At 37.7% G+C, this 14,311-nt stretch overlaps 1 protein-coding gene across 1 annotated transcript; it reads left to right on the top strand.

The window, feature by feature from the left end:
• Window positions 1-3,456: 3,456 nt before the first annotated feature.
• Window positions 3,457-4,389, top strand: LOC113260181 (olfactory receptor 8B12; the record flags this gene model as incomplete). Its single annotated transcript, XM_026505926.3, has 1 exon — window positions 3,457-4,389. A coding segment is annotated over exon 1 (924 nt), but the record flags the coding sequence as incomplete, so codon positions are not given.
• Window positions 4,390-14,311: the final 9,922 nt, after the last annotated feature.

Raw genomic sequence — 14,311 nt, 5'->3', positions numbered from 1 at the left:
TTTTCTGCTGTTCATTTTTATATCAAATTAGGTTTTTTTTCTTTTTTTAAAGATTTTATTTATTTATTTGACAGAGAGAGACAGCCAGCGAGAGAGGGAACACAAGCAGGGGGAGTGGGAGAGGAAGAAGCAGGCTCCTAGCAGAGAAGCCTGATGTGGGACTTGATCCCAGACCGCTGGGATCACACCCTGAGCCGAAGGCAGACGCTTAACGACTGCGCCACCCAGGTGCCCCTAGGTTTTTTTTCTAACTTCATACCTATAGAACTCCCTATTCTGTCACTTCTGTGAAGTGTTAAAAAATATGATGACTTTACTGTCTGAGATCTGGCTCTGTTCCCTTTCTACCTTTATCTGGATCTTTTCTTTCTTTTGTCTCTACCCTATTATGTTTAGTTTGGGTTTTATTCTTATTCTTGTAGGGAGCTTTGATTGCTTTATTTTAAGAGTTCATAGTGCGCAAACCGTAGCCCCTTCAGATCTTAGCATGGAGTAATTTAAATTCACACACTATTGGAGAATGCAAAATCCCTTCCAGTTTTAGGTGCTATTTTCAAATTGGCCTTTTGAGAGTTACTTGGAATACCGATTAGTTGTTTTGGAGTTTCAGGTTTGCCAGATGTCCTGTTGCTTCCTTCTGTTTCTTCCTGCACAGATGCTGATACTAAGCAGATTTTAAGCTCTTGGTGGTTTGTGCCCATCTGCTTGTGTTTGGAGGTAAAGGGGATAACATAGCACTTATTTTTGTCATAGACGTTGTTAATGGGATTATGCTTTGCTATTTAGTTGTGCTGGTTTTTTTATGGGGGTATCCAGGAAGACTATAAAACTGTGACACAATCTCCCTCAAATCCTCCAAGATTTTCTACATGCTTTTTCATTATTTATATTAAGAAGACTAATCATTTGAAGAACATGAAGACCACATGTTAGGGCACGAAACAAGTCTCAATAAATCCAGAAAGATTGAAATCATATCACACATCTTTTCTGACCATAATGGTATAAAACTAGAAATGGATCACAAGAAAAAAAACTGGAAAGAACAAAAATACGTGAAGGCTAATAAACATGCTACTGACCACTGAGTGGGTCAACCAAGAAACCATAGAGGAAATAAAAAAATACATGGAGAAAAACAAAAATGAAAACACAACGTTCCAAATTCTTTGGGATATAGCAAAAGTGATTTTAAGAGAAGCATTTAGAGCAGCTCAGGCCTACTAAAGAAATAAGAAAAATCTCAAATAAATAACCCAACTTACAACTAAAGGAGCTAGAAAAAGAAGAACAAACAAAGCCCCAAACCAGAAGAAGGAAGGAATTAATAGAGATAGAGTAGAAATAAATGAAATAGAGACTAAAAAAACAATAGAACAGATAAATGAAAACAGGAGTAGGTTCTTTGAAAAGATCAACAAAATTGATAAACCTTTAACCAGACTCATCAAGAAAAAGAGCTCAAATAAATAAAACTAGAAACTAAGGAAAAGAAATAACTGACCCCACAGACATACAAAAGACTATAAGAGGTAATCATGAAAGAGTATATGCCAACAAATTGGACAACTGAGAAGAAATGGATACATTTCTAGAAATATACAACCTTCCAAAATGGAATCAGAAGGAAACGAAAAATTGAACAACTGATTACTAGTGATAGAAATTGAATCAGAAATTAAAAAAAAAAAACTTACAATATAGAAAAGTCCAGGGCCAGATGGCTTCACAGGTGAATTCTACCAAACATTTGAAGAATATTTTATACCCGTTCTTCTTAAACTATTCCAAAAAGTAGAAGAGCAAGGAAAGCTTCCAAATTAATTTTATGAGGCCAGCATTACCCTGATACCAAAACAGATATACTACAAAAAAAAAAAAAAAAAAAAAAAAAAAGAAAAAGAAAAAAGGAGAGCTATAGGCCAGTATCTCTGAACAAGGATCCAAAAATTCTAAACAAAATATTAGCAAACCAAGAGTTACAAGAGTTTGCCAGATCCAAGAAGGCAAGGACCCTAGCTTCATGGATTTTCAGGAGCTCTCATCATGAGGAAGCTTAGTCTAGTGGTTACAAAAGAGGGGCCTGGAGTCAGACAGACCTAGGCATGTGGGCTCTGAAACAAACTGTCTGTGAGCAGCTTATATTTCAAATGAGTATCATTATTGTGAGGAATTAATAAGGATATATTTATATAGTGTTTTGGATCTTGGCAGCCAGAAGTCAGTAGAAGGGTTCTATGTCAGGTACATTACTGTGTATTCAAGAAATAGTAATGGTGATAATTTTTTTCACAATGATTTTTCTTTTAATAGTACTGGATAAATGTTTGTTAAAGTAATTGTCTTCACAAGCCAAATCAAGCAATATCAAGGGTATAAACAAACATTTCTTATTCCTTTGGGAAAGTAATCTCTGATGAAATGCTTTTCGGGGAGTCTCAGTCTTAATTATCAGGCCACTGAGATCTGTAATCCTACTAAACCTCCTTATTCTCCTGTTTCCTCTGGTCAGGAAAAGGCACTGTTTCTTTCCTTATAACTAGAAGGAGTTTTGGGCAAATTAACAATTGGAAATCATGTTCTTCAGTGCAGAAGGGCCTACAAGATAACTTAGAGGTTCTGATCCTTTGGAACATATTGGAAGGAGAGAGTTCTTAGCTCAGCCTATCATTTTCTATTCATTATGGTCATTTTCGGGCTCCAGGACAATGTGGTCAAGAAACACTAGAGAATAGCTTTATAGCTCTGAACTAAAGGAAGGTGAGTATGTTCCCAACCCTGGTGAGTCAGGCAACACAGTGGTTATGAGTGCAAACGTGAGAGACTGCCGAAGTTCACCTTCTGGCTGCACCTCAGTATTTTGGGGACTTAAGCTAGTTACCTAACTCCTTTTTCTCATCTGCAAAGTGGGGATAATAATACTGTCACAGCTTAGTACATAGCCTCTCACAGGAACTCCTTAAATAAGTGCTAGCTTTAAAAAATGATCATTGAACCACTTGATCTAGGAGAGACTGGAAAAATGTGGCCTCAATTCCTTGGTTGACAGCAGTGACCCAGTGGTGGGGGTTCTGAGAAGTCACAGTGTCTTCTGACAGGACCCTCTTCAGGGAAGAGGCTCAGGTGTCAGCAATGGAAGCACAGTCAGGAGAGAGAAGGACAGAAAATGGACTAACTTAAATATCTAAAAGACATCTATATGGATATGAATAAATTACTGCTTTCTCTCTGGAGGCAAAGTTTAGCCTCTAACTGTTCTCTCTGGAAGTTAAAGTCACTTGGGCTGTAAGATAGGTCCATAGCAAACAGTAAAATTCTTCCTACCGTACTAACATTCAAATCTCTCTGTGGATTCCATTCTCCAGAATGGGGGATGGATACTGAGAGAGTGGTGATGTTTCTTTCTAACTGGTTCTCTTTTCTTTTCCCCAGACTGCCCTTCCTCTACCCATCCCCAAGAGGAGAATGGCAGCTGAGAACTCTTCTGTGACAGAGTTTATCCTTGCAGGCTTAACAGACCAGCCGGGACTCCGGATCCCTCTCTTCTTCCTGTTTCTAGGTTTCTACATGGTCACTCTGCTGGGGAATCTGGGCCTGATAACCCTGATTGCGTTGAATGCTCGCCTACACACCCCTATGTACTTTTTCCTCTTCAACCTCTCCTTAGTAGATTTCTGTTACTCTACTACCATCACCCCCAGAATGCTAAAGAGTTTCGTCTCAAAGAAGAACATCATCTTGCACGGAGAGTGCATGACTCAACTCTTTTTCTTCTGCTTTTTCGTCATTTCTGAGTCCTTCCTCCTGTCAGCAATGGCATATGACCGCTACGTTGCCATCTGTAAACCACTGGTATACACGGCCACCATGTCTCCTCAGGTCTGTTTATTCCTCTTGCTGGGTGTCTATGTGATGGGATTTTCAGGGGCCATAGTCCACATAGGAAGCGTAGCAAGTCTGACTTTCTGTGCTGACAATCTTGTCAATCATTTCATGTGTGACATCTTTCCTCTCCTTGAGCTCTCCTGCAACAGCACTTATGTGCACGAGCTGGTGGTCTTTGTACTTGTGGCCATTGACATTGGAATGCCTATTGTCACCATCTTCATTTCTTATGCTCTGATTCTCCACAGCATTCTCCACATTCACTCCACTGAGGGCAAATCCAAAGCTTTCAGTACATGCAGCTCTCACATAATTGTGGTTTCTCTTTTCTTTGGTTCTGGGGCTTTCATGTATCTCAAACCACCTTCCATTTTGCCCCTTAACCAAGGGAAAGTGTCCTCTCTGTTCTATACCATTGTGGTGCCCATGTTAAACCCACTGATCTACAGTTTGAGGAACAAGGATGTCAAATTTACCTTGAGGAAAACCTTGGAAAGAAAAAATATTTTTTTTGAGAAAGTAGGATTTGGAGAAAGAAATACCACACTTTATTAGTGTGTGTGTGTTTTCAATGAGGGATCCAACTTCCAGCTTTTTTTCTCTTCTGTACAGAACGAGAATTTTAAGTCTTTATGTTTGGATGAATGTTTAATGCATATCTATTTTCTTTGTCCCTTGACCCACCTCAGCTATTCTAAGATTGTCTCACGCATTTTTTCTATAATCACAAATCATTTAATCTTGTATGGGCTTATTAACCATTTTATCTAACCTCTTTATTTAATAGACATTGGAAATTTAGAAATATGTATGTTTTCCAGGGCCTTACACCTAACTGGTTCCACAACAGGGACTAGAATCTAGACCCTTGAGAATTCTAATCTACATTGTTTTCCTTTTGGCCACATTTTCTTGCTTTATTGCTGCCCTTGCAGATTTGATTTTGAAAGTATGGTATTTTAGCATTTTACAATCTGATTCTATTTGTAGTAATTTAATGTAACTTCTCAATAAATATCTTTTAAAAAATAACTTTTTAATATCGCATTTTTTCTTTTTAAAAGTTTTTATTTTAATTCCAGTTTGTTAATAACTGGATACATACAATTATTAACATACATACAGTGTTATATTAGTTTCAGGTGTACAATATAGTGATTCAACAGTTCCATACAGCACCCTATGTTCATCACAATAAGTGCACTCCTTAATCCCCATCGCCTATTTCACCCATCCCCCCCCACTTCCTTCTGGTAACCATCAGTTTGTTCTCTACAGTTAAGAGTCTGTTTCTTGCTTTGTGTCTTTCTCTCTTATTTTTTCCCCTTTCCTTGTTCATTTTGTTTCTTAAATTCCATATGAGTGAAATCATATGATATTTGTCTTTCTCTGATTTATCTTGCTTAGCATAATACTCTCTAGCTCCGTCCACGTTGTTGCAAATGGCAAGATTTCATTCTTTTTTATTGCTGAATAGTATTCTATTATACATATATACCACATCTTCTTTATCCATTCATTAATTGATGGACACTTGGGCTGCTTCCACATCTTGGCTATTGTAAATAATGCTGCTATAAACATATGTGGTACATGTATCCCTTTGAACTAGTGTTTTAGTCTTTTGGTAAATACCCAGTAGTGCAGTTGCTAGATCATTCTATTTTAACTTTCTTAGGAACCTCCATACTGTTTTCCAGAGTGGCTGCACCAGTTTGCATCCTTGCTAACACCTATTGTTCCTTGTGCTGTTGATTTTAACCATTCTGGCAGGTGTGAGGTGATATTTCATTGTAGTTTTGATCTGCATTTCCCTGATGATGAGTGATGAGCATCCTTTCATGGGTCTGTTGGCCATCTGGATGTCTTCTTTGGAAAATATCTGTTCATGTCTTCTCCCCTTTTTTAAATTGGATTATTTGTTTTTTGGGTGTTGAGTTTGATAAGTTCTTTATAGATTTTGGATACTATTTACCAGATATGTCATCTGCAAATATCTTCTCCTATTGTGTAGGTTGCCTTTTAATTTTGCTGGTTATTTTTTTCACTGTGCAGAAGCTTTTTATTTTGATGTAGTCCCAGTAGTTTATTTTTGCTTTTGTTTCCCTTGCCTCAGGAGACATATTTAGAAAGAAGTTGCTATGGCTGATGCCAAAGAAGTTACTGCCTGTGTTCTCGTCTAGGATTTTTTATGGTTTCAGACCTCACATTTAAGTCTTTAATACATTTTGAATTTATTTTTGTGTATGTTGTAAGAAAGTGGTGTCCAGTTTCATTCCTTTGCATCTTGTTGTCCAGTTTTCCCAACACTATTTGTTGAACAGACTGTGTTTTTCCCACTGGATATTTTTCACTGCTTTGTCAAAAGTTAATTGACCACATAATTGTGGGCGTTATTTCTGGATTTTCTATCTTGCTTCATTATCTCTGTGTCTATTTTGGTGCCAGTACCATACTATTTTGATTACTATAGCTTTGTAATGTAACTTGAAGTCTAGAATTGTGATGCCTCCAGCTTCGCTTTTCTTTTCCAAGATTGCTTTGGGCATTTGGCGTCTTTTGCGGTTCTATACAAATTTTAAGATTGTTCTAGTTCTGTGAAAAATGCTGTTGGAATCATTCTGTGGAAAACACTGCATTCAGTGTGTAGATTGCTTTGGGTAATATGGACATTTTAACAATATTTATTCTTCCAATCCATGAGCATGGAATGTCTTTCCATTTTTTTGTGTTGTCTTGAATTTCTGTCATAAGTGTTCTATAGTTTTCAGGGTACAGATCTTTTACCTCTTTGGTTAGGTTTATTCCTAGGCATCTTATGGTTTTTGGTGTAATTGTAAACGGGATTGATTCCTTGATTTCTCTTTCTGCTGCTTTGTTATTGTTGTATAGAAATACAACAGATTTCTTTACATTGATTTTGTATCCTGTGACTTTACTGAAATTATTTATCAGTTCTAGCAGGTTTTTTGGGGGACTCTTTAGGGTTTTCTATATAGAGTAACATGTCATCTGGAAATAGTGGAAGTTTTACTTTTTCTTATAATTTGGATTCCTTTTATTTCTTTTTGTTGTCTGATTGCTATGGCTAGGCCTTCTAGTACTATGTTGAATTAAAGTGGTGAGAGTGGACATCCTTGTCTTATTTCTGACCTTAGGGGAAAAGTTTTTTCCCATTAAGGATGATGTTAGCTGTGATTTTTTCATAGATGGTCTTTATTATGTTGAGGTATGTTCCCTCTAAACCTATTTTGTTGAAGTTCTTTTTTTTTTTTTATCAGGAATGGATGTTGGACTTTGTCAAATGATTTTTCTGCACTACTGAAATGATCATATTGTTCTTATCCTTTCTCTTATTGATGTGATGTATCACACTGATTGATTTGTGAATGTTGAATTACGCTTCCAACCCAGGAATAAATCCCGCTTGATTGTGGTGAGTGATTTTTAAAAATGTATCATTGAATTCAGTTTGCTAGTATTTTATTGAGATATTTTGCATCTATGTTTATCAGGGATTTTGGCTTGCAGTTCTCTTTTTTAGTGGTGTCTTTATTTGGTTTTGGTATCAGGGTAATGCTAGCCTCATAGAATCAGGAATTTGGAAGTTCCTTTACTCCTCTATTTTCTGGAATAGTCTGAGAAGAATCAATATTAACTCTTCTTTAAATGTTTGGTAGAATTCTCCTGTGAGGACATTTGGTCTTAGATTTGTTTGTTTGAAGTTTTTGATTACTGATTCAATTTCCTTGCTGGTTATTGGTCTGTTCAAATTTTCTATTTCCTCCTGTTTCAGTTTTAGTAGTTTATATGTTTCTAGGAATTTATCCATTTTTTCTAGGTTGTCCAATTTGTTGTCATGTAATTTTTCATAATAGCCTTTTATGATTATTTGTATTTCTGTGCTGTTGGTTATTTCTCCTCTTTCATTTGTGATTTTATTTATTTGAATACTTTCTCTTTTTTTCTTGGTAAGTCTGGTTAGAGGTTTATTAGTTTTATTGATCTTTTCTAAAGAATCAGCTCCTGGTTTCATTGATCTGTTCTATTGTTTTTTAGTTTCTTTGTCATTTATTTCTGCTCTACTCTTTATTATTTCCTTCCTTCTGCTGGTTTCAGGTTTTCTCTTCTTTTTCTAGTTCCTTTAGGTGCAAGGTTAGGTTGTTTGTTTGAGGTTTTTCTTGCTTCTTGAGGTAGACCTGTATTGCTATAAATTTCTCTCTTAGTGCTTTTGCTGTTTCCCAGAGGTTTTGGACCATTGTGTTCTCATTTTCATTTGTTTCTATTATTTTTTAATTTCTTCTTAGATTTCCTGGTTGAGCTATTCATTGTTTAGTAGCATGTTATTTAACCTCCATGTGTTTGTGGTCTTTCCAGATTTTCTCTTGTGGTTGACTTCCTGTTTCATAGCATTGTGGTCAGAAAAGGGGCATGGTTTGATTTCAGTCTTCTTGAATTTGCTAGTATGTGATCTGTTCTGGAGAATGTCCCATATGCACTTGAAGAGAATGTCTTTTATCATTTTAGGATGGAATGTTCTGAATATATCTGTTAAATCCATCTGGTCCAGTGTATCATTCAAAGCCATTACTTCCTTGTTGATGTTCTGTTTAGTCGATCTGTTCATTGATGTAAGCGGGGTGTTAAAGTCCCCTACTATTATTGTATTATTATCAATTATTTCCTTTATGTTTGTTATTAATGGTTTTATGTATTTAGGTACTCCTATGTTGGGTGCATAAATATTTATAATTATTATATCTTCTTGTTGACTTGTTCCCTTTATTATTGCATAGTGTCCTTCTTTGTCTCTTGCTACAATCTTTGTTTTAAAGATTTTATTTATTTATTCGACAGAGATAGAGACAGCCAGAGAGAGAGGGAACACAAGCAGGGGGAATGGGAGAGGAAGAAGCAGGCTCATAGCAGAGGAGCCTGATGTGGGGCTCAATCCCATAACGCCGGGATCACGCCCTGAGCCGAAGGCAGCCGCTTAACTGCTGTGCCACCCAGGCGCCCCTACAATCTTTGTTTTAAAGTCCATTTTGTCCAATGTAAGTATTGCTACTCTAGCCTTCTTTTGACATGCATTTGCATGGTGTTTCTCCATTCTTTCACTTTCAATCTGCAGGTGTCTTTAGACCTAAATGGGTCTTTTGCAGACAGCATATAGATGGGTCTTATTTTTTTTTTATTCATTCTGTTTACCTTATGTCTTTTTTTTTTTAAAGATTTTATTTATTTAACAGAGAGACAGAGACAGCCAGTGAGAGAGGGAACACAAGCAGGGGGAGTGGGAGAGGGAGAAGCAGGCTTCCAGCAGAGGAGCCTGATGTGGGGCTCAATCCCAGAACGCTGGGATCATGCCCTGAGCCAAAGGCAGACGCTTAACGACTAAGCCACCCAGGTGCCCCTACCTTATGTCTTTTGATTGGGGCATTTAGTCCATTTATATTCAAAGTAATTATTGATAGATATGTATTTATTGCCATTTTATTACTTATTTTGTGGTTGTTTCTAAAGGTTTTCTTTGGTCCTTTCTTGTATTTAATACTACTTTTTTTTTTTTTTACAAGAGGAAGTGAAAAATTTACTGAAGTTGGTCTTGGCCAAATGACAAGAGAAGTGTGTTAAGACTGTCGTGTATGGGTCGCAAGCATGTAGGTCCCAGAAAGCAGGTAGAGCACGGTGATTCCTGAGGTCATGTGTGGAACCCTAGGGATCCAGTTCAGTGACTAGGATTTCTGTAGGTTTAAGGGTTATAAAGATGCAGGTGGAAAGTTTTATATAAGACTAAGCATCAGAATTTAGAGCCTTTAAAAAGAAGGGTTAGCTTGGGTGTTTTAGCTATAATGGAGAAATCTGTGGCTTAGGATAATCAATGAAGGGTCTGTAAGTTCTAAATGAAGAATAGATAATTTGGGGGATCCAGTTAGTTATCAAGGCAGTAGTACCAAACTTATGAGGAGAGGCAATTTCCATAGAATTTTTAAGGCACTACAGACTACACTGATTTTTTCATACAGGTTTATGTGGGAAAGTGATAATTTACCTCAAGACTGGTTTATAAATCCACGACACTGGGGGGCGCCTGGGTGGCACAGCGGTTAAGCGTCTGCCTTCGGCTCAGGGTGTGACCCCGGTGTTCTGGGATCGAGCCCCACATCAGGCTCCTCTGCTGGAAGCCTGCTTCTTTCTCTCCCACTCACCCTGCTTGTGCTCCCTCTCTCGCTGGCTGTCTCTCTGTCAAATAAATAAATAAATATCTTTAAAAAAAAATAAATCCATGACACTAGGTAAAGAGAGATATAGAATATATCAGAAACTTTGATCTCAATGACTCCTTAGTAAAAAAGCTAGGTTCTTTGGAAGAGTACTAACATTTAGTTTTTAAGAAACTAAGTATTAGCTTCTCTATTTTTAAAAGTGAAACAGGGGCGCCTGGGTGGCGCAGTCATTAAGCCTCTGTCTTCGGCTCAGGGCGTGATCCCGGCGTTCTGGGATCGAGCCCCACATCAGGCTCCTCCGCTGGGAGCCTGCTTCTTCCTCTCCCACTCACCCTGCTTGTGTTCCCTCTCTCGCTGGCTGTCTCTCTCTGTCAAATAAATAAATAAAAAATCTTAAAAAAAAATAAAAGTGAAACAGTGATCTTGACTTTCTTGGGATTTTGAGAGGATTGAATGCCAGGCACTTAATAAATCTCAGTTCCTTCCCTGATGGAACTCCTTCATCTAGTTATCAGTACCTCCTCTAGTTTTTGCATGACCTGAGGTAAGTCACTTTATCCCCTTAGAACTCTGCTTGGTCATGAGAAAGATGGACTTTCCTTTAAAAAGTATATTAAGTGTGCTTAAAACATATTTTGACTAAGCCATACTTGCACATGGTAAAAAAGAAGGGGAGCCAATCACAAAGAGGCATGGGAAAGGATATGGCTGAGAAGAGGGAGAGCAGAGGTATCCCTGGCCATAGATGAGACACTATGGATCAAAGCTCTGAAGCCACAGAGTGATACTTTGTCCCATGATTTTGTCTTCATTCCATTATTGCATCACCTCCATCTCTGGTTGATGCTGTCATGAGGTCAGAACCTTGATAGATTAATATGCCAGGATGAGTTATTCAAGAATCAGAAAAAGAAAAACCATGTGCCTCATTTGAGGTGCCACACAGAGTAGTTTCTCGCCCTAATAATCATCTGTGTTCCAGTTGTCCATCCCTTCCTCCCCCAGGGGCACTGACAACCATCACACTCTCGACTTGTCTCCGTAGTTTTGCTTTTTCCAGATTGTCACAGAGTGGACTTCTTTCACTTCTTAATATGCATTTAAGTTTATTCCATGTCTTTTCATGATTTGATAGCTTATTTCTCTTTAGTACTGAATAACATTCCATTGTCTGGATATACCACAGCTTATTTACCCATTCACAAACTAAAGGACATCTTGGTTGCTTCCAAGTTTTGGCAATTATGAATATAGCTACTATACACATCCATGTATAGGTTTTTCAACTCTTTTGGGTAAGTACCAAGGAGCACAATTACTGGATTGTATGGTAACAGTGTTTAGTTTTGTAAGAAACTGCCAAATGGTCTTCCACATTTTCCATTCTCACTACCAACGAATAAGAGTTCCTTTTGCTCTACATCTACGCCAGCATATGGTGCTGTCAGTATTCTTGATTTTGTATTCTAACAGGTGTGTAGTAGTATCTCATTGTTTTAATTTGCATTTCCCTGATGACAAAGATGTGGAGCATCTTTTCATATGCTTATTTGCCACTTGTGTATCTTCTTTGGTGAGGTATCTGTTAAGGTCTTTAGCCCATTTTTAAATAAGGTAGTTCATTTTCTCATTGTTTAGTTTTAAGAGTTTGTATTTGGATAACAGTTCTTTATCAGATTTGTCTTTTGCAAATATTTGCTCACAAATTATCTTTTCAATGTCAGTCATCTCCTCACCTGTTGGCAATGGTCTTATAATGTTATATAGTAATATTATAATTTATTATTTTATAATGAAACCTATATTTAAAACACCATCCTTTACCCTCACTGTTCAAGATCACGTTTGGACTTGTCTACCTGTCAAAGTTTAGGCTGAGAAAGAAAAGCCAGATCCTCTTTTTTCTATCTCTGACTTCTTCTTACAAGTTGTTTTTCAGGATCCATTTATTCCTGGCAACTCTTTCACTCTCAGAAGAACCCAGTGGGGCACCTCATTGTTTTTGCAGTAAATGAGAGCATCAGAGTTTGGATTAAAATCAGCCTGAAAACAAAGCCTATATAGTTTTCACTGTATGATGCTGCTGTAGGATTTGTATATCTCTGAGAATCAAGTTCTCATTTTAACCTGGAGCTCACCTAGATTTGTGACCACGAATTTCTATTCATTGTTATAAACATTAGAGAACATGATTTTTTGAGTCAGTCTAAATATGTTTGCATCTCTTTTCTACCTATTACTAACCATGCAGATTTGATCTAAGTATTTTCATCTTTTTTAACTTCTGTGTATTTATTTGTACAATGCAAATAATATTTCCCTCATATGGTTGTTATGAATATGAATTGCATAACATATTGCAATCTTGTAGCATAGAGCCAGGCATTTCTATTATTTCTCTTTTTAATTTCCCCTTCTGATTATATAAGAAAAATATCTCATGTGCCATGATACGATTTTTTAGATATGATACATAAGAAGTACAAAAAGGACCCATTTTATGAGTTTCTCAATACCTTAAGGCTGAAGCAGGGAATGTTATTAATAATTGAGGTAGCTGAGGCTCAGCGATATTAAGTAGCTTTCAATTTATAGTAAATATGGCAGAAAATTTTATCTAAATGTTGACTGATTCTGCTCATCATTGTTTAGATATAAAAGTTTTGCAATTCTTCTTCCCCTAATCTACCTGTCAGAAAAAATTAAGTTGACTTCTAGAGAGTTTGAACCAGTGAGATCTGGAGTGGGGTCAACAAGCCCTTCGGAACAAGGTGGGCATGGCCCTATACTGAAAAGAAGAGGATTAAGTTTACGACTGTGCAGTCAATGGTGAGATCTACAGATTCTTTCAACTGCTGGATTCTAAGGATGTATGCAGCCAGCCTGATTATAGGTATCTTCCTTGGCCCCCTGAGATTAGAAGATTATTGGGCTCTTCTTTGATGAAATGAACCTGCCTAAGAAAACAGAACTACAAATACTGTTGTATGGTTGGCCCCAAATAAAATGGCCCACACAGATCACCCTTTCCCGAAAACAAAGTCCACTAGTTGACAAGTCTGGCCCAATTACAATGATTGTTCTGTCAACTTGTTACTGTCTCTTAAATACATCAGGACAGCTAAGGATCACTAGCCATCAGAGGGATGATTGTATATAAAAAAAGCCAGAAAAAATAATTGGGAAATAGAATGTAATGTGATAGCTGCCCTCTAACTTTGCTCAGAGAAGTAGCCTATGTCTGCTCCAAAGTGAGAAGCCAGAGAGGTGCCATGCTTATCAGTCATACTTATGGTGATTGCAATGGGCAAGGAGTTCCTACAAGAGCTGTCCATGTAGGCAGCCTTCTGGGCATGGAGTTTGGAGAAACAGATGCTGGGACAGGAATATCGTGTTGAGGCAGTCCTGAACTAGAAAAGAGGAGTAGGAGGAGCTTGAGGAGCAATCATCTTGGAGTAGAGACTCTAAGAAGCCACTTCTTTATCATTTTATCTGCTTTCCCGATTTTCTTCATCTATTCTCCTCCTATGAATCTGCCTTCATGGTTGGAAACTGCTGGGCCATATCTAAAAGCTCCTTCCTCTCAAAGGTTCCCCTGGACTTCCAGGCAGATCAGCAGTGGGCTGTCTCTGCTGCACTTGCATTTTGGCAACAGTGTGTAATTTGATGACTCCTTCCTAAGACAGCTGACATTTTTAGAAGGTTTTTTGCCTGAATGTGTCTGAAACAGAGACGGGGCAGAGGAATGATGTTGCAGGAAGGGAGTGGGTCTTGAAGGAGAGCCTCTGACTTTCCATTGAGCAGGGAGCCCCACACAGGGCTCAATCCCAGGACCCCAGAATCATGACCTGAGCTGAAGGCAGATGCTTAACTGATTGAGCCACCCAGGTGCCCTTGAAAGTAGGATCTTAAAGAAATATTTGCAGCATCAATTTACTATAGCCAAGAGATGGACGCAACCTAAATGTCCATTGACAATGCTTGAGGAAACAAAATACGGTATATACATACATAGGAATATTACTGATTCCTAAAAAGTAAAGAAATACTGTCACATGCTACAAAATGGGTGAACCTTGGGGATATTATGCTAAGTGGAAGAAGCCAGTCACATAAAGACAAATACCGCATGATTCCACTTATATAAGGTATCTAAATAGTCAAATTCATAGAAACAGAAAGTAAAATAGTGGTTACCA

This window comes from Ursus arctos, unplaced genomic scaffold (assembly GCF_023065955.2).
Source record: "Ursus arctos isolate Adak ecotype North America unplaced genomic scaffold, UrsArc2.0 scaffold_22, whole genome shotgun sequence".
Lineage (NCBI taxonomy): Eukaryota > Metazoa > Chordata > Mammalia > Carnivora > Ursidae > Ursus > Ursus arctos.
Note: the sequence above shows the minus strand (reverse complement) of the source record. Positions and strands in the feature narration are given on the sequence as shown.